The sequence below is a fragment of the Dendropsophus ebraccatus genome, chromosome 6, assembly GCF_027789765.1.
Source record: "Dendropsophus ebraccatus isolate aDenEbr1 chromosome 6, aDenEbr1.pat, whole genome shotgun sequence".
Lineage (NCBI taxonomy): Eukaryota > Metazoa > Chordata > Amphibia > Anura > Hylidae > Dendropsophus > Dendropsophus ebraccatus.
In genome coordinates, this window is record NC_091459.1 from 47,026,661 (window position 1) to 47,046,416 (window position 19,756).

Sequence of the window (19,756 nt, forward strand, 5' to 3'; positions counted from 1 at the left end):
CGCTGAAATGGCTGAGCACAGATCAAACAAGCGCTTCGCTTTGTTTAGATGAGCATTTCACTTATCTCTGGTTATGGCATTTATTTTACCCAGTGTTTTTCTCCCATAGACCATAGTTTTTTCCCTGTTTTTCCGGGCATGTATTGGATTCTTTTCCAAAGTGTTTAAATATATGCTTTTTTACTGCATGTTTTTTATTGTAAGCCATGTGATTTTTTTTTAACATATGATCAAGGATTTCTTTTTCTTTTAAAACATTCAGATACATAAGAGTTTACATGCAAGCATCCAATATATCATGGAGAATAACAGTAATAAGTCATATTTGCAGGCATAAGTAGAAAGATTTGGAGAATAGATCAAACATATGTGGTAATAAAGCATGAATTTAAATGATTAACAGTACTTTTGTATTTTTTAACCATGGGGGGAACGGGGTCAGGAGAAAAAGAAAAATAATGTAAAGGGGGAGTGGGGAAGGTTAACAGATCAGTTTCACTGTTACTGGGGGTGGAGAGTCAGAACATAGTTAGAACTTTTTGGATCCAGAGTTGCTCTATAGGTAGTGTTTCAAGCCTCCAAAAAGCTCTGATAAGAAGCCTGGCTAAATAAATTATTGAGTTACTAGAGGAAGGGTAGTGTGTAAATCCCTATTACACGTGGCAACTTGAGGAACAAACGAGTGTTGTCAGCGCTTGTTTGCTCTTCGTTCCTTGCTCGCTGCAGCCGCTATTACATGTGGCCGCAGCGAGCGGGCAAGGTGCAGGGGGTCACAGGAAGGTGAGGGGGGGCTACCTGGGTGATTGCTAGATCGTCCGGGCAGCCCATAGAGGATAGGACCGGTCTGCTGCCGCAGTTCCTATTCCATGGTGCGACGGCAGCAGATTGTTGCAATCACAGTCGTATGTCTTGCAACATGTTAAAAGACAAATGGCAGCAACGATCGGCCAACATCTTTTATGTCGGCTGATCGTTGTCTTCTATTACACGGGAAGATTATCGGCCGAATATGGCCAATAATCGTGTTAGGGCCTTAAGAGCCAAAGGAGATAAGTCTCAGGGGTGCATGGAATTAATAGTTTGACAATTTTGTTTATACGTAAAGAGTTTTTTTCCAGGACATATAAAATTTCTCGCCAGTGCCACCACTTATATATGAGCCTGGAACCGTACCACACCACATATAGCTGCATAATCTGGTTAAATTAGTGAAATTTAGAAGGAGTTAGGTACCAGCGGGAAAGGACCTAGAAGTTTAGGGGCTTCTAGAATAGTTTTAAGTAATCCAATGTAAATATAAAAGTTAAAGTTTTAGGTAGTTGGTGATCTGGCACATCTCTTTGTGCTTTGGCAGCAGGCGCACTGCGAACATAGGATGCATATTGATGCAAAGTGAGGGGGCATAGGAAGACTTTGTTGCATTGGTCGAGATATCCAATAGATCTCGGGTTTGTAGTAGGTGATTGAAGGGTTTCTATTGAAGGATATGAAAACAACATCACAAGAAAAGTGTCCACAAAAAAAGGAACACACTGCAAGCTGCCTAAGATAAGTCTGCTGTCACTTGTCTCACCCACTGATGATTGACAGGCGTCTTTCTATGCATTTTGAGGTGGGTCCACTGTCACTGACCCTGCCCAGCTGCCAATCTCAGGTAGCTTGCAGCTGCTTTCTGAGCATAAGTGCTCATAAACTATATGGCCCTTCAGTTTGTTTTATTTATTTATTTATTTATTTTTAATTTCCAGAAGAGGGACAAAAGGAGACATTCCCTAAAAATGCATAGGGAATATATTCCAATGCATACATGCAAGCACTGTAAAACTACATTATATTTCTCCAGGCATATTGATTTACTATATTTGCTTGAATTTGGTAAAAATGCAGAGACTCAACCTGGTATTGCTGGGAGATTATGGAAGTACATTTAGCGACAAGCTTGACAAATGCTTGCAGCTACCATGTTTGTTTCTAGGTTGATAGATTAAGCCATCGCAGCCCTATGATGTTTGCCATTCATTGCTGTAGGATTGGACAGATCCTCCGTCACAACTGCATTCTGTTATATGTTTCATAAATTTTGTATGTTCCCTTAGGTCCTTCAAAAACAGCTGGAAAATGTGAAGCAGGAGGAGATGTCCTTACTTAGCAAGCAGAAAGACATGGAAAGTGAGCTGGCAGCTGCTCGGGAACGTCTTCAGCAGCAGGCTACAGAACTTGTCTTAAAAGCCAGTGGGTGTTGTATTTTTTTAAATTCGAAGAAAACATTGTTTGTAGATACTAGAAACATGTAAAATTTGAAGATTTTTAAAAACTTTTTATTGTTATATCCAGTTTACAGTAAATTGTCAATATACATATACAGTGGTACCTTGGTTTAAGAGTAACTTGGTTTAAGAGCGTTTTGGTTTAAGAGTAACTTGGTTTAAGAGCGTTTTGGTTTAAGAGCTCACAGTTTTTCAAAATTGTGACTTGGTTTAAGAGCATTGCTTTGGTTTAAGAGCTCCCTGTACTGGGTGGGAGTGCGAGTGGGGGAGGGGCAAGGCCTGCATAGCGGGGTCTACAGCACTGTACTCTGACCCAGGAAGTCTCCCTCACCTTCCAAATCATAGCAGATCCACTTCAGGCTGGGGCTTGCATCAGGGGACAGGACTGTGGGGGGTAATCACTCCATAGCTGTAACCCAGGGGCGTAACTACCACTATAGCAGCCATAGCGGCTGCTATGGGGCCCGCCGCATCAGGGGGCCCCATGGCCTGCTCCTGCAATACACTGGGCCCCCTGAGCCGTCATCATTTGCAGCACCGGGTGGCCCTGCTGGTCTCCTGGGTTTTGCAAATGTCCCTTTAACTGCAAGCACTCCTGACCAGAGCTAGCAGTTATGTAGTTATGACTTCACTTGACCGCAATCAAAAGTTTGCTATGGGGCCCAGCCATGTCTAGTTACGCCCCTGCTGTAACCCCTCTCTCACCGGACAGAGAGTGCTGCTATACCGTGCCCACATCTGCCCTGCTCATTCCTTCATGCTCCCTGCAGTCTGTCAGTCCTGATTGGTGCATACTGAACCCCCCCCCCTTCCCCATTGCTGTCATGTGACCACACAGACCTCTGACAGCAGCCCTGTTTCTCTATTCTAGCCTGTTGTACTACGCTACTGCATCATAGGGATCTGCAGTTTATCCTGTATTTACAAACTGCTGCTGTTTTTCAGGTTTATGCAGTTACTATACATTATATACCACATGCTGATTGCTATACTGTACAGTAACTTATAATATCACATATTCAGCTGTTTTTCATTGTTTGTTCATTTGTTTTACATGTTATTCAGAATATTAAATCATTACTTTTGGGTTGTGGAACCAATTGTCTGCATTTCAATGATTTCCTATGGGAAAATTTGCTTTGGTTTAAGAGTGGATTTGGATTACAAGCATGGTCCCGGAACGAATTATGCTCGTAATCCAAGGCACCACTGTATTAACATATGTACATATTTGTCTTGTGTTTACTGTGTATCATGCAATAATGCTATTTTAACTTTGGTTTGGTAGTAACATCTCATAATGTCTATTAATTAGAGATTAGCAATCCTCGGGCATGTTTGGAAACCCAAACTCTTGGCATTTAATTGCCAGTGGCTGAAGAAGTTGGAATTAACTCTATGGCTACCTGGAAAGCGTGGCTACAGCCATAGGCCATAGGCTGTATCCATGTTTCCAGGACTTCCTAGGGCTGCATCCAACTTCTGGTTATCAAATGCAGAGAGTTTGGGTTCCAAATGTGCTCAAGGTTCGCTCATCTCTACTAATAATAATTCTGTCAACTGATGATCCTAACAGATGGAAGGCATTTGTTTACTAACCTGCTGACTTGATCAGGAGTTACCAGGAAATGCAATTCATACCCCAATAATACAAAAATGTTGCATACCTATAATTAACACCTACATTCTTTTTTAGTTCCTCAGTAGACTCTATTGAGAAATATGCCAGGTAACCAGATTTCTTTTAGAGAGTTAGAGTTTTACTTTGCTTTTGCACATGAACAATGCATTTGTTTACACCAGTCCATTGGCACTGAACCAGTCATCACAGGGTCTTCAAATATATTAAGCACGTATAGAACATTGCTCTTGGGTGGAAGCCACCTAGTTCTGGTGTTCTCTCAAAATTTACATTGAAGAGGTAACCAAGGCTTTAAAGATTGATGGCCTATCCTTAAGATCAGCTAGTCAATTTTGATCAAGAGTTGGGGACTGACTGCTGGCAGCCCCGTCGATCAAGTGTTTGAAGTGGCCTCTTTAGTGTTTACATGTGCTCTTTACCTTGCATTACCATGCTTTTAATAGCAGCAGTGTGACTAGATGGGACATTTCTGCAGTAATATTGTTAGCCTATCTCAAGGATCGGCCATTCATTTTTTTAAATCAAATACCCCCCCCCCCAACCCTCTATTGAGTCAAATAATGTAGAAAATAGACTGAAATGGTGTAACCTCCAGTAATAGAGTTTATGTCTTTTTACAGGTCACATCGGGATGCTGCAAGCTACACAGATGACCCAAGAAGCTACCATACAAGATCTGGAATCTGAAAAAGCCAGGATAAAGGAAAAAATATCCAGACTAGAAGAAGAGCGTGCAATGCTGCAGAGTAAAAATCTAAATCTTGACGAACGCCAAAGGCAGCAGATCCTTGCACTGGAAAAGGTCTTACATATTAATAAACTGCAGGCTTTGTTTGTTACAGTTGTCTAACGTATAATGAATGGACGTCATATCTTTGTTAAGTCATCGCAGTTCTAGAATATGATGATTGATGTTCGTTGATTTATTTAACATTATAATATAAAAGATAAACCTTTGGAAGGAATAGAACTGTATATTATTTTTGTGATGTATGTTTGGTAGGTGCTTTTCGATTAACACTTTTTTGGGACCTTATCTGACACATATAAAGTAATTGTTGCAAAATCTATGTAGTTTTTATGTTTTAGCACTTTTGCTTAGTAAGAACTTCTTTTTACCCAGCAGGCAGAGAGAGACCTTATGCCCCTATTACCTTAAGCCCCTTGCTCCACTTTCCCCGCTTGCTGCACGCGTTATTACACGCGTCAGCAGCGCGCAGGTAAGAGCCTGGGGGGGGGGGTCTGTGGGGGGGGCTGTATGGGAGATCGCTTGATCGTCTGAGCAACCCATACTAGATAGCAGTGGTCTGCTGCCGCCGCTCCTATTCCGCGGAGCGACGGCAGAATATTACTGCTATCATAGTCATTTGTCTTTCGACATGTTGAAAGACAAACGACAGCAACGATCAGTCGACATTCGTCATGTTGGCTGATCGTTGTCTTCTATTACACAAGGCCGATAATCGTTTCGTGTAGTAGGGCCTTTAGTCTGTCACACATCTTGGATGCCATTATCACAGCGTCTTTGGGTGTGTGCTGACTGCATTGTAGTTATTTTCAATTTTAGCAGTTATGGCAGGAGCCCGTCTGTGGCTCAACATGAGGAACAGTGTCAGTACCTGCGAGATCATCTATGGCACAGACTTGGCCCCAGAAATAACCAAATCCTTGGCCAGATGTCTAAGTTCACTCAAAACCTGACCAGGTCTGTAAATTATTGAGAAACGAGACCAGATGGGTTATGTAATCACATCTCAGACCAGTTTTCTAAATTAATCATATCCAATTTCAGACCCAGCTCCATTGATTCTAATGGAGCCGCATCATAGAGGGCAGGGACGATTGTCACACTGGGGGCCGGCAGACCTGCCCCAAGTGCTCTGGGGAGGGAAGGTGCTCGGTAACAGACCAGTGCTATGCGCAGGAACTGGGTGGTGGTTCAAGAACTGCGTTGGCACCAGTCTGTTCATGTAAAAAACACCAAGTGATGTACCTAGTGGTTTGACAGCCATTGAGTGGAGCACACTGCTGTGTACTGTATTTTGGGATCACAGCTGGTCTTAATAAGTCAGACGTGTCCAATCAGTACATTTTGACATGTCTAAGGGCATTTTAAAACTTACTGCAAATGACAGTAATGCTCTAAAGAGTACCTGTCATTAAAAATGTCATGAGACATGTCAAAAGTTATTGATTGCAGTGGGTCTCACTACTGAGAGTTGCTGCAGTCAGGAGATATAGCCGTGGAGAGAGCACAGCAACAGTGCTATCCACTTCATGGCCATTTTAGCGCCATTATAGTTTATGGTGAGATTTATCAAACTGGTATAAAACAGAATTAGCTAAGACAATTCTACTTTACACCAGATTGATAAATCTCCCCCTATGAGTCGAAAGTGTCGGAATTAGCGAGCGGCCAGGGAGTGGATTGCATGGCCGCCACGCTCTGTCCCTGGTCTTCTGATCTCAGTGGGTCCTAGTATTGAGACTCAATAACTAGTATAGAGAATCAATAACTTTTGACATGCCTGATCAGAAGTTATTTTTAATGAGCGTGACCCTTTAAACATTTCTTTGGTTATCAGATATCACTTTTAAGTTTATGTTGAAATATAATGTGCACTGCATCATATGCATTTTACTGTATGGTGTCTGGTGGCTTTTTTGGGGTCAGTGGTGTTTTTTGTTTTCAAAATGTGGCATGGTCTGAGTATGACATTTCTTTCCTTTAGGCTTCTCTGTAAAACTAGATAAAGATGGCACTAAAAACTTGCTACATATTAAATAATGCTGGCATTTTAAAATACCATCAGATAAAACTGTGTTACTGTCAGAGCCATTTAACAAGTCTCCCATACATACAGCCCAAGAGCATGTTCACCTTCAAACAGTATTTCACAGTTTACGTATAAAATAATAAAATATATATTTAAAATTAGAAATTTATAAATGCAATAACGTAGTTTTTGAACGTCATAACTTTTACACACAACCCCTTTAAGACTATGTTCACACAACGTATGTTTTGTATAAATCACAGCAGTTGTTGCAACTTGCAATGGCTGTGATTCATATAAACCATACGTTGTTTGTGAATGAATAGGATCTGAGCCAAAGCGTATACACATAGTATATGTTCCGTTCCGGCCGGCACGAGAAACTGACACAGAGAATCTGTCAGTTAACACAATGGAGCATGCGGCACCGGACGCACGCTCCATTGTGTGCAGCGGTGAATTCAAATGCGGACATACACGGGTGCTCCCCCATCCGAATTCAGCAGAAATGAAGATCAGCCGGCCGGTACTGCAGTACCAGCCGGCATGATCTGCAGTGAAATAGGCCGTTTTGTGATTCACAGAACGGCAGGTGTTATACATAGTGTGCACATGGCCTAAGAGAGAATTCATAAGTGGTGTAGTTGCTGATTTGTGCACATCAGTTCTATATTGAGTTACAGGACAATATATATAGATGGGCTTTTAGAAATCAGACTTATAAATTCTTGCTCAAAAATAATCTTACTGATTCATTCATCTTCAGTTGTCACTGCAGATTTCCCCCTTGCCGTATAGTTTTAGTGAAGTCCATGGTAAGAGTATGTTCATATGTACTATATATGCTGCAGATATTCTGCTGCAGATTATATAATTGACTTATCATCATGAAATCTGCAGTAGAAAATTAAAAGTTATAGTTTTATTGTTATATCATACTACACATAACACTGTCCTAAATTACTTTTTACACAAGAGAATTGGGGAATTATGAGCAGGCAGGGACACTCATTGCTGACACTAAAGGTGCGTTTACACGTAACGATTATTGTGCGAATTTGTGCAATAACGATCGAATTCGAACGATAATCGTACATGTAAACGCAGCGAACGATCAAACGGCGAACGAGAAATCGTTCATTTTGATCTGTCAACATGTTATCAAATCGTCGTTCGTTGTTCGCGAAAAATTCGCAGATCGTTCCGTGTGAACAGTCGTTCGCCGATTTAACCAATGTGTGAGATAGGCTTAAGCAATCGCAAAACGATCACAAAACGATTTTCCGTACGATATATCGTACCGTCTAAACGCTGATCGTTATGAAAAAAAAATCGTTACTCCGACATCGTTAATCGTACGATCGGGCCAATTATCGTTTCGTGTAAACGCACCTTTACTGACCTGTGTGAAAAGGCCAGAGATCAGCAAACCAATGAGAAATCGCTTGTTCATCAGCTGGTTGCCTCATTTGTGCAGGCATTTAAATAATCGCCAGTCAGCTGCACATCTTCCAGTGTACGACTATGTTCACATGACGTTTTTTTCTTCCTGTTTTAATTTTTTTAAAATTATGTCCATCATTTTGGGCATCTTGGAACATCTAGGGGGCTTTTTACACAGCTCAATATACTGCCGTATATGACTGTGCTTGCAGAACCTTTATAAGGCAAAATAATCGCACAGCCTAGCCACAAGAATGATCGCTGTGCCATTCATGCACCCATCAAAATGCATTGTTATGTTATTGTTACCGACTGCAGAAAAGAAGCGTTGTTTGCTCCTTAGTCGGCTGATACATGGCTTTTACGTGGGCCAAATCTTTAGTAATTTAGAGTTCCTCAGAGCACTTGTTGGCCTGTTTAAAATGACCTTAATTCTGCAGCAAAAGGTAGCATCCCTACAATTCACTGTTTGACTTCTTAAAGGACAAGTGCCATGAAAAACTTTTTCCCAGTAATTGAAGCACATTACAAAGTTATATAACTGTGTAATATGCTTCAATCACCCATCTGCCCCCCTTCCCTATCTTTTCCCCCCTTTATCCCCCACCAGGAAGTGTCCTAATTCACACAGACCTAATTACTGTCGTCACAGTCACCAAGCTCTTCTCTCAGCTCCTTCTCCTGTTACACTAGCCTCCCCGCTCCCCTGCCTTGTCAGGTGACAGGCTTGCTCAGCTCCCATTGGCTGAACAACTGCAAGCCATAACTTGGACTGGGGAGGGGGGGCTGGTGTAAAAGGACCTAGACCAGCCCTCCTGCTGGTGACTCATCCTCACAAGAAGGAGCTGCCTGGTGACGGTGACGACAGTAATTAGGTCTGTGTGAGTCAGGACACTTCCTGGTGGGGGGTGGAGGGGGGAAAAGACAGGGAAGGGAGGTAGATAGGTGATTGAAGCATATTACACAGTTATATAACTTTGTTATGTGCTTCAATTACTGGAAAAAAGTTTTTCATGGCACTTGTCCTTTAAAGTCCCCTAAAATGTGAGCAGGGATTAATAACCATGCCAGTATCTCTCCCAAAAGGGAAGGGTTACCTGCCGGTATGGAGCTGTTTCAGGGTTGTTGCCCCTCCTTAATACAGACTAGAGTGCTAGCTGCCTTGCATAGAGGTCTTGTTGTGGGACTTGGAGTGTATTGAAGGGGTTATCCAGCACTACAAAACATGGCCACTTTGCTCCAGAGACAGAACCACTCATGTCTCCAGTTTGGGTGGGGTTTTGTAATCCAGTTCTATTAAAGTGAATGGAGTATATTGCAAACCGCACCTGAACTGGAGACAACAGTGGTATTGTCTCTGAAAGAAAGTGGCCATGTTTTTGTGGCGCTGGATAACCTCTTTAACCCCTTAACGACGCATGATGGGTTTACCCGTCATGCCGCCATTAAGGAGATGCAGAGAGCGCTCCTGGCGCCGTCCCTCTCTGCAGCGCGCGGCACCTGGCTGTCTTGTACAGCCAGGGACCGCACGCATTAGCCACCGCAGCCGATCGCCGCAGTCGGCTAATTAGCTAGTTAGATTCAGCTGTCAAAGCTGACAGCTGTATCTAACTAACGTTACAGCCCATCCCTGGTGTCTAGTGGGGGAGATCGCGCCCCCCCCCCCCCCCCGCGATGCGATCGCGGAGAGACGATCCCTTCTTCCTACCCGAGCCAGGCCTCAGCATCTGTATGATGCTGATCCCGGCTTGGCAATAGACTGCTTCTGGCTGCAGCAGCCCTAAGCAATCTAACACTGATCTCATTGATCAGAGTATTATAAGTATACTACAGTGATCTCTATAAGAGATCACTGCAGTAATAATAAAAGTACCCCAGGGGGACTAAAAGTTACGGTTGAAAAAATCAAAAAAAAAAGTTTTTTTCATCAATAAAAAATCCCCTCCCCTAATAAAAGTTTAAATCACCCCCCTTTTCATATTGTATAAATAAAAATAAATAAATAAATAAACAAACATACATATTTGGTATCGCCGCATGCGTAATCGCCTGAAATATTAAATTATTACATTCCTAATCTTGCACGGTAAACGGCGTAAGCCTGAAAACCCGCCAAAGTGCAAAATTGATGATTTTTGATCACATCAAATCCAGAAAAATTGCAATAAAAAGCGATCAAAAAGTCACATATGCGCAATCAAGGTACCGATAGAAAGCAATCATGGCGCAAAAAATTACACCTCAATCAGCCCCATAGACCAAAGGATAAAATCGCTATAAGCCTGGGAATGGAGCGATTTTAAGGAACATTTATTTGTTAACAATAGTTTGAATTTTTTACAAGCCATCACATAAAATAAAAGTTATACATGTTATATATTGTTGTAATCGTAACGACTTGAGGAACATATATAATAAGACAGTTCTACCCCAGGGTGAACGGCGTAAAAACAAAAAAACAAAAAATTAAAAAATTCTTTTTTTTTTTTTTTCCAATTTCACCACACATTTATTTTTTTCTGGTTTTGCAGCATACTTTATGAAAAAATACAGCCTGTCATTGCAAAGTACAATTAGTGACGCAAAAAAAAAGGGCTCAAGTGGGTTTCTAGGTGAAAAAATGAAACTGCTATGGCCTTTTAAGGAGGAAAAAATGAAAACGCAAAAATCAAAATTGGTTCGGTCTTTCAAAGGACAACTCCGGCGAAAATTTTTTTTGGCTTATTTAACACACATTACAAAGTTATATAACTTTGTAATGTGGTTAAATACCCGGTCTGGCCCCCTTCCCCCACTTTCCGACTCCCGACCCCCCCACCCCGGAAGTTAAAGAATGTATACATTACCTATTACGGTCGTCACGGTCCTCTTCTCCCGGGCGGCATCTGGTGACGGATGACGTCAGAGCTGGGGGGGGGGGGCGGTCCGGGTCTTCTTCCTCTTCGGCGTCTTCATTGAGAGTGAATGGGAGAGAAAAGGCTGCTGGTGCACATGCGCACCAGCAGCCTTTTCATTGGCTGGAGCGCATCACATGGCTTCCAGCTTGCTCAGCCCTGATTGGCTGAGCTTGCTGGAAGCCATGTGATGCGCTCCAGCCAATGAAAAGGCTGCTGGTGCGCAAGCGCACTGGCAGCCTTTTCTCTCTCATGGACCCGGAAGCAAGAGACATCGCTGGACGGCGGACGCAGGTGACGGTGAGGCGGACGGCGGGCGAGTGGAGTGGCGATCGTCACCGGAGGGATGGTGAGTATTGTGTCTGTGTGTGCTGTGTTTTTTTTTTCGGGGGGGTCCCGCCGGAGTTGTCCTTTAAGGGGTTAATCCTGGCAGGGATTAATACTTCATACTTCCAGACAGCAACTTCTTTTTCTTCCTGGAGAGGGGTTCTTTACATGACAATCCCCCACTTGCCCAAAAGAAAAAAAAACAAAAAACACATGAACAGTACAATCGTTTGCTATAAGTTTGGTTAGCTGTGTCTACAGTTTCATTACAGAAATCCACATTATTCCATAGGGTTCTCTTACTTTTTATTGCAAATGTATTGTTTAAAAGTAATGTAAATATAGTATTTAAAATGCAGCTTAGGTTCTGTTGGCATTTCGGCATGTGTATAGTTTGTGTTATTTTATGACAGTCAGAAAGTGGTCTCATGCTGCTTTATACTATCAATTAAAACACAACACTCATTATACCCGAGCCTTATCCCCTACTGGAATATGCAGATACACACAGCCATAATACATCATCCGATCAACTGGTTATACCACCAAATTCAATAGAAAAGATTGCTTCTGAGTAAAGATGACTGCAACTTGAGCATGCTCAAGTCCGATTGTTCGGCATTAGAATACTGGTGGCTAAAGGAAGTGGCTAGGGAGTCCGGGAAATGGTTACAGCCTATGGCCCGAGTTGCACTCATATCTACTTTTTGAGATTATATGGAATCTCAATCGCCCTCTGAAATCTTTCAGTCAGGAGCACATACCATGCACCGTATCTTAAAGGGGGTTTCCAGGCTTCATTGATTGATGGCTAGCAATTATTTCAGCCTGGAAACCCCCTTTAATGAGCTACCTTCGCAAAAGCTTAGGAAAACATTAGCCATTACAAGTACTGCTGGTATTATACCACTTGAGACATGTCAAGTTGTTGCAATTTATCTTTGGTTTTTATTGATTTGGTAGTTTTGAGATACCACTGTAATTTTAAGGACATCTCTTGCATACATTATTTTTTAGAGTAGAGACAAAAACACACAGCAATAATAGGATATTAGTCTTGTTTCTTTTAAAGGGATAAACTGGATTTAGCAAATAAATGTAAAAATTTGCATAATAAAAATAGTATATACATTTTCATAATAATTTATGTATTACCATCTCACAGTTTTCAGCATCTTTGTAGTTATTCAATAGAAACCCTCAGTGCTCATTTACATTGGATAAAACTGTGCCCTGGTCATGTGATGGACGCCCAGGTGCGGGACTGATTACACTACACTTATCATTACTGTGTGTTCTAGCTGTGCACCTGTGCGCTCTATTCCACTGGATGTAACCAATGAAGGTTCTTATTATCTAGCTGCCAATGTTTGTAGCCACTTACCGTACTTTAACAGTTACAGCTAAAGATCATCATGTAAAATGTCAGTCTTTAGTATGTCTGCCCCCTACAATGTAGAGAATTCCTTATTTCATTTTACATCCACCTTGATACTTCAATAGTTTTTTCTAAATCTAACCTGCTGATAGCACACTATAGCTCAGGGGTGTCTTATCTTCCACCCTGGCACCGGTCCTGCGCTATTAGTTGAGGTAAACTCCGCCCCAGAGCACCGTTAGGAGCACTGCCACATCATCTGGCCTGCGCCTTCTAAGGACATTCTATGGAGGGGACGGGTTGGATGATGCGGCAGTGCTCTTAACTGTGCTCCGGAGCGGAGTTCACCCCTACTAACAGCATGGGAATGGCGCCAAGGAGAAAGGTAAGACACATACCTTCCTTCTCAGCATCCCCAGCGCTATAGGGGGCTATCAGCAGGTTAGAGTCGTCTAACTTGCTGATAGCTCCACTTTAAGCGATCGTCAAACAATGTTTTTTTCCTATTAGACCAGGGATGGGAAACCTTAGGCCCTCCAGCTGTTGCAAAACTACAATTCCCATCATGCCTGGGCAGCCGAAGCTAAAACTTTGGCTGCCAAGGCATGTTGGGAAATGTAGTTTTGTGCCAGCTGTAGGGTCAAAGGTTCCCCATCCCTGTTTTAGATGGTAGTCAATTAGACAAAAAGATAATCACAAAAAAAAACGCCCTAAAACTATTGTCTTTGCGAACCTAATATATACTGATCCCTGTGAATGACAGAACGATGAATGTTTACAATGAAAAACTTGCGAACAATTAACAATAAGTTCAGCTCAAAAATGCAATCAGTAATTGTTGACACATTAACACATGAAGATTTCCACTTAAATTTGAACGTTTTAACTATTTATTGCATGATTATTCACCCTATTTTAACGGTCCTTAAAGGGGAAGTCCGAGAAATATATAAAATTGTCAGCCGGCATGGGCAGGGAGGAACATAACAAACAATAACTACTTACCTCTCTACGTGCCTGCTAAGTGCCACGTCATAGTCTTTGGGACCCCCGCCAGAAGACATTTTTCCCTGAGTTCCGATGATGTCACGACTTTGGGAAAAATGCCTGACCTGGATGATGGACAGCCCGCTCAGCCAATCAGTGAATTCAGTAGTCTTCCTTCCTTATTATGTTCCACCCTGCCATTTAATTTTTTTTTTTTTTTTTTAATCGCCGGACTTCTCCTTTAAGCATTTATGAGAGTGACATGTCTTCAGATATAAGCATATCTGCTGAATTGTTAGATTTTTAGCTGCTTAGTTTAATTAATCCGTTGACATTAAACTGGAGTCTTCGATAAATCTTTACCAAGGTGGTACACAAGACAGACGTTTCAAATGAGCTTGGAGCTAGCCAAACAAGATGTGCCAGCGGGCTTTCATCTGATGTCAAAATCTATGCTTCTGTTTATAGCGCCTCAGGGAGAAATAGGGAACAGAGGATTTCACCTGACATTTTATGTGTCTTGACGCTCATGTTTTTCTTTTTTTTTGTCTGCACCTTGGTAATAAATCATGTATTTCAAGTCAAAAAAGGAAATCTAAATTATGCATCTGTGAATTCAAACAAGGCAAACAACAATGAAAAGCAATATGTGTTAGTTTTCCATAGCTGATTGATAGGTCTAAAGATTGATATATGGATGAGCAATTGCATAATTGTTTGTCTTGTCTCATTCTCTGCAGAAGATCAATGAAGCGAAGCAGACCCAACGTGAATGTTATGAGAAAGAACTGATTAACCTGCGCATCAAATTTGAGGAGGAGACTGTACTGCTAAAAGAAGCACATGCAAAGACGTTAGAGGAGATGTCATGGAAACATCAAGCAGTGCTCGAGGCGGCACAAACCACTACAAATAAGGAGAAGAAGAAGCTACAGATGGTGAGTCACAGTCATTGAAGGCACCACACTTTAAGCCTGCTATTTCTAAGCTGGCAGTGCTCTCTTTATTATACAATTTTTCATTTTTACACAGTTTACGTATTTTTACACAGTTTAAATATTTAGGCTGGGTTCACACACTGTAAAACACCACCGTACTGTGACCCGGACGGTGTCAGTGAAGATCACCCCGTCCAGTACTGCAGTACCGGTCAGATGAACTTCATTTGTGCTGAATTCACAAATGAATGCTCCAATTTACCTGTGCCGCACTTTCCATTGTGCGAGCTGTCAGTTCTGTGCGACGGCTATTCAGTGAATAGCAGCCGCAAAAAACTGACGTGTCAGTTTCTCATGCGGCCGCTAGGTATTCCAGCCGGAGTGTATGCTATGTGGTATACACTCCTGAAGGGATTCCATTGACTGCAGTGCAACATAAATTTTCTTTTAATCATGGCTGTTGTTGCAAATCGGCCGTGATTAATAGAAATATTACGTTGTGTCAACATAGCCACACAGTTTAGATATTATTCTGTAGTGAAGTAGAATAAAGCGCTGAGCACTCACCCAAAGCAATTCAGATCTTCAAAGTGAGCTGGGTAGTAGAACAATGCAGGTGCATACCAGTGGAACGCGCCTACTTTGTTCTCCTACTAAGCCCCTCTCTATGAAGATCTGAATTAAAGACTTATTGTGGAATTGCTTTGGGGGAGTTCTCAGCACTTTATTCTACTTCACCACATTATTGCCACACTTGTTGCTGTTGTACTGTCTATGCCACACAGCCGTTTGCTGATCTATACCTGGATTTACTACCTTATACCTAAAGCCTATTGATTGCATTGGATTCATTGCAATTGTGCTGCCTACACCTGTTACATATTATTCTTGATTTACAGTAGGTATTGTAGCCCAAGGGTAGCGTCACACTTACTGGATCAAAGCAGATTTCTCGCTGTGAGTTCTGCAGCGAAATCAGCTGCAATGCTTTGTAGTGTCATTCCCTATGGCTCTACATTCTTACAGCGGATTTTCATTCCTCTGCAACAATGTAGCCCCTGCCCCCACACTCCTGTCTGCATCTCCAGCTCCCTGCCAGAGCAACCAACTGGCTAAGCAGGACATCAGGGAGCAGGAGAAGCATGGGAAGTGCAGGCAAGTAATCTATTAGCCTGGCAACGTTGGGTTAAGTGGGCAGGGGCTACATTCTTGAAAATCTGCTGCGAGAATTTAGAGCCATAAGAAATGACACTACAGAGTATTGAAGTGTGAAATCTGCTGCGATACAATACATGTGAAGCTACCTCAAAGCTGCATTTAGGTAAGACAGGCATATACCCAGAATATTAAATACACGATTATTAAAAAACTGGATAATCCTAAACTGTGAATAAATACAGTAAATAAAAAAACTGAAATGATAAGTCACGTTCACTGTTGCCCAGCAGTGAACGAAAAGCCAAACTGCGGACAGCTGTCAGCAAAGAGAGGTAGCTGCTAAACTATATAAAAGGACTGGATGGAGATGGACTTGTAAAGAAGATAAAAGAACAGACATGGATTAAGTAAAGAGGATTGCAGTGTAGTATGTATAAATTAAATAACCATACTGCAAAATATATTTAAAGGGGCATTCCCATCTAGAATAGTTATGCCCCATTCACAATATGCACAGAATAGGACTTAACTAAGAGACTGCGGGGGATCTGATCTGAACATTGGGGGTTTTAGCTGGGATTTCAACCCCAGAGGTAGGGCCCTCCCTTCTCTTAGTTATGCCCTATCCTGTGCATACTTTTGATAGTAGATACCAAGAGATCTGTCAGCACTGCCATGGTGGCGCTCGTGGATAGGACGCTGCACAAGAGAATTTCTAACTCACCTGAGTTTGCAGCAGTGAAGTACTTTTAATGCTTGTCCAGAATAAGCGATAACAGGACACATTTCTGGCTTAGCACCTTTTTTAATTGTCGGTTGAGAAAGGTGTAAGGCCAAAACGTGTCCTGTAAGGCTAGGTTTATACTGCGTCTTTGCTGTCCATTTAACATATCTGTTTTAGGGGGGAAAAAACGGGTAGGGGACACGTAAGAGATCGTGTCCTCCATAACCCCCAATGATCCCTATATCAGCCCTTGGCTCCTTTGTTTTGAATAGAGCCACAGGTACAGCACATTAATTCTCTATGGTACTATACTCGGCCCTTCCCAGAGGTTTCATAGAGAATGAATAGAGCCGCAGGTCACCTGCCGTATCCACGGCTGTACTCAAAACACAGTGAAGCAAGCATGTCAGTTTTTTCTGGCGCCGCATGGGATCCCGGCCGGAGCATTTGCGATGTGTTGAAAATAAGGCTATGTTCCACCCCTCAAAACTATGGCCGTAGTTCTGCGGCGAGAACTACGGCCGTAGTTTTACAAAGTGTGAACTTAGCCTTAAACATTTAAAAATGGATTTGAACCTTATCACTTATTCTTGTTATGGCCATGCAATAAAACTACATCACTGCTGCAAGATCAGGTGAGTGTTGGGAATTCTCTTACATACAATGGACAGAGCATAACTACCCCAGATGGCAATACCCTTTTATTATATCATACTGAAAATATCAGAAAATATCGTATTAGCGAATGTTTTTTCTTTAATAAACCTTGACACCCTAAAATGCAAAAAAGAATTGTCTTTCCACTGATTTTTTATAGGAACTTCAACAGCAATATGAAAAGGAGAAATTGTGTTTGGAAGAAGATAAAAATCAATTGAGACAACAACTTGAAAGCCTAAAGGAAGAACTGACAAACAAGCTGACAACTGCCAATCAGGAGGTAAATGGGGCAGACAGCCAAATTCTAATCATGCTATTGCTTTAGTCTTTGCTAATCCTATTTTGTAGGCAGCTGTAACAATTGCAGGTCCATTGATTTAAAGGGACTGTATCGCTTGGATTATTTTTTACGGGTTAGAGTCAAATGCTAAAACATTATTTTTTTTAATCTGTTTTATTTTCTAACTGTATTTTTTTTATTTATTTATTTATTTATTTATTTATTTATTTATTTATTTTTTACATTGTTATGGGGTCTGCCATCTTGCCTGAGCTGTTTTTAAGAGCATTTAGTGACATGCTTTATAGCAAGCCTCATGGACATAGACAACGAGAGACAGGGCCTCTCCCCTTGAAAAGCATACTCTGTGACCTTTGAAGAGGTCATTCCATTGGAAGCTGCTATATACTGATGCTATCGATCTACTGGTGTCAAATGTGGCTGTACAGATTACTTTACAGCAGCCTCTTCTTATCACCACAGACACAGTCACAGCTTAGTTTAGGACCTAGTGGTGAGAATGAAAACTGCAAGATGTCAGGATTGTTTTATAATAGTATAGTATAGTATAGCAAAATGGAAAACAAAAATAAACACGACCAAAAACTTGACTAAAATAGTGCACTTTCTGGTGATACATTCCCTTTAAAGGGGTTATTCAAGATAAAAAAAAATAACTAAACACCAGTGAAAAATTACAGGACATCCAGTAAAGGAAAGTTCTAATCTTTACTAAATATATCATACATAAAACATACATCAAGAAATACAGTGACAAAGCCTGTAATGTACCCAAATGCACCCCTACTCCTCCTAAAATTACACACAGTATAGGATAAATTGAAATCCCATCAGAACCACATGGTCTCTACATTAAAGGGTTTTCTCGGAATTTTTCATTATAGTTTATCTTGCTGGGACTACGGGGGGTGGGGTGGGGGCGACAAGGCGGGGAGGAGGCGTCGCATAAATTATGATCAAAATCTACATCTCGTGAAGCAGGGGTAGATTTGGATTTGGTGTGACGGGCACAGGGTCGGACGCCCTGCTTCTTAGTGAATTTAACGTGGCCTAATTTGAGACTGACGTACGCCAGTAGGCCAGTCTTGATAAATTATCCCCCATGTGTTTGGGTTGGGATTTAAATTCATCCTATGCCATGATATAACAGTTATAGTGAAAAATTCCCAGACAACTTCTTTAATTTTACCATCATTTTGCCAAGTGCCTATCCCATGCCAAAAAATGAAAACATATGAGTAAAGGGAGTGTACAACACAAGCCTGGACACACAGCTGCATGGACTTTCGTTTCCCTCACTGTGCATTTCTGTTCCCTGCATCCAAGACGAGGAGTGAAAGCAGGACCTACCTACTGAGCCAGCCACTGTCCTGTCTCAGTCAATGATGGCCTGAGCGGAAGGGTCGTGCTCTTGCTCTTACGAGTCTTGAAAGCAGGGAATAGAGATGAACATCGAAGAGAGAATGACAATGACACATATTAATTATATAGAAGCACAATCCGAATTCATTTATTTCCACTGATATCCATTGTAAGTGTTTTATTACATTCTATTTGCTTCTAAGCAGACAGAAGACCTTTTCTATTTGGGATTCACTGCCTTGGAAAATACAGCCTTGCCCCCAGTATGTATAAATCCCACATAATGCTTGGCTGTTAACTTCTTGACTGCTCCGCTATGATTCATTGCTCTCCATGTGCTGCTGCCATTACAATGGAAATGAAAGTGGTACTTTTAGCAACGTTTTCCAGACAGTCTGAACAACAATAGTTATCCCTTTCAAAGCCTGTATAGCAGCTGAGATCTCTCTATGAAAGATCTTCATAAAGTAATGATCCAAGAGAGCATTGAAAGGGAAACTCTTATTATTTCTAGCCGTAAGAGAGAACCTGAAAAGACTCTCATGAGTAGGAAGAAACATTGGCATGTAATTAATATACTGCTTAACTCTATGAATTATCACTGCATTCTGTGGAAAGTATGCCATCTGGCAAAGCTTGGGTGAAACAAGCATCATGGTGCAGGTGGTGGCGGCTTTCCCAGCTGAAATGTTTTGGCTGGCAGTAATAGATATCTGTTAATAATGTTGATAACTGTTTTGTATTTGCTCAGTATTTTTCCAATAATTTATTTGGGATGCTGCTTTGTCAGTTTTATTATCTGTTATGGTGTCTGTGCTGTATGAGAAATAATGCTGGTACTAGTTTACCTTTTAGTTTTAATTCTTTGAATAAAAATATATGTTAAGGCCCCGTTCGC

General features: G+C 41.5%; 1 protein-coding gene across 6 annotated transcripts in view; it reads left to right on the forward strand.

The window, feature by feature from the left end:
• Nucleotides 1-19,756, forward strand: part of FAM184A (family with sequence similarity 184 member A) — a 207,400-nt gene that overhangs the window by 70,882 nt on the left and 116,762 nt on the right. For all 6 annotated transcript variants that reach the window (XM_069974902.1, XM_069974901.1, XM_069974905.1 and 3 more), the window contains 4 exons: nt 2,097-2,232; nt 4,530-4,711; nt 14,456-14,653; nt 17,353-17,475. In XM_069974902.1, coding sequence (XP_069831003.1) covers nt 2,097-2,232; nt 4,530-4,711; nt 14,456-14,653; nt 17,353-17,475 — 639 coding nt within the window. The remainder of the gene's footprint in view (nt 1-2,096; nt 2,233-4,529; nt 4,712-14,455; nt 14,654-17,352; nt 17,476-19,756) is intronic.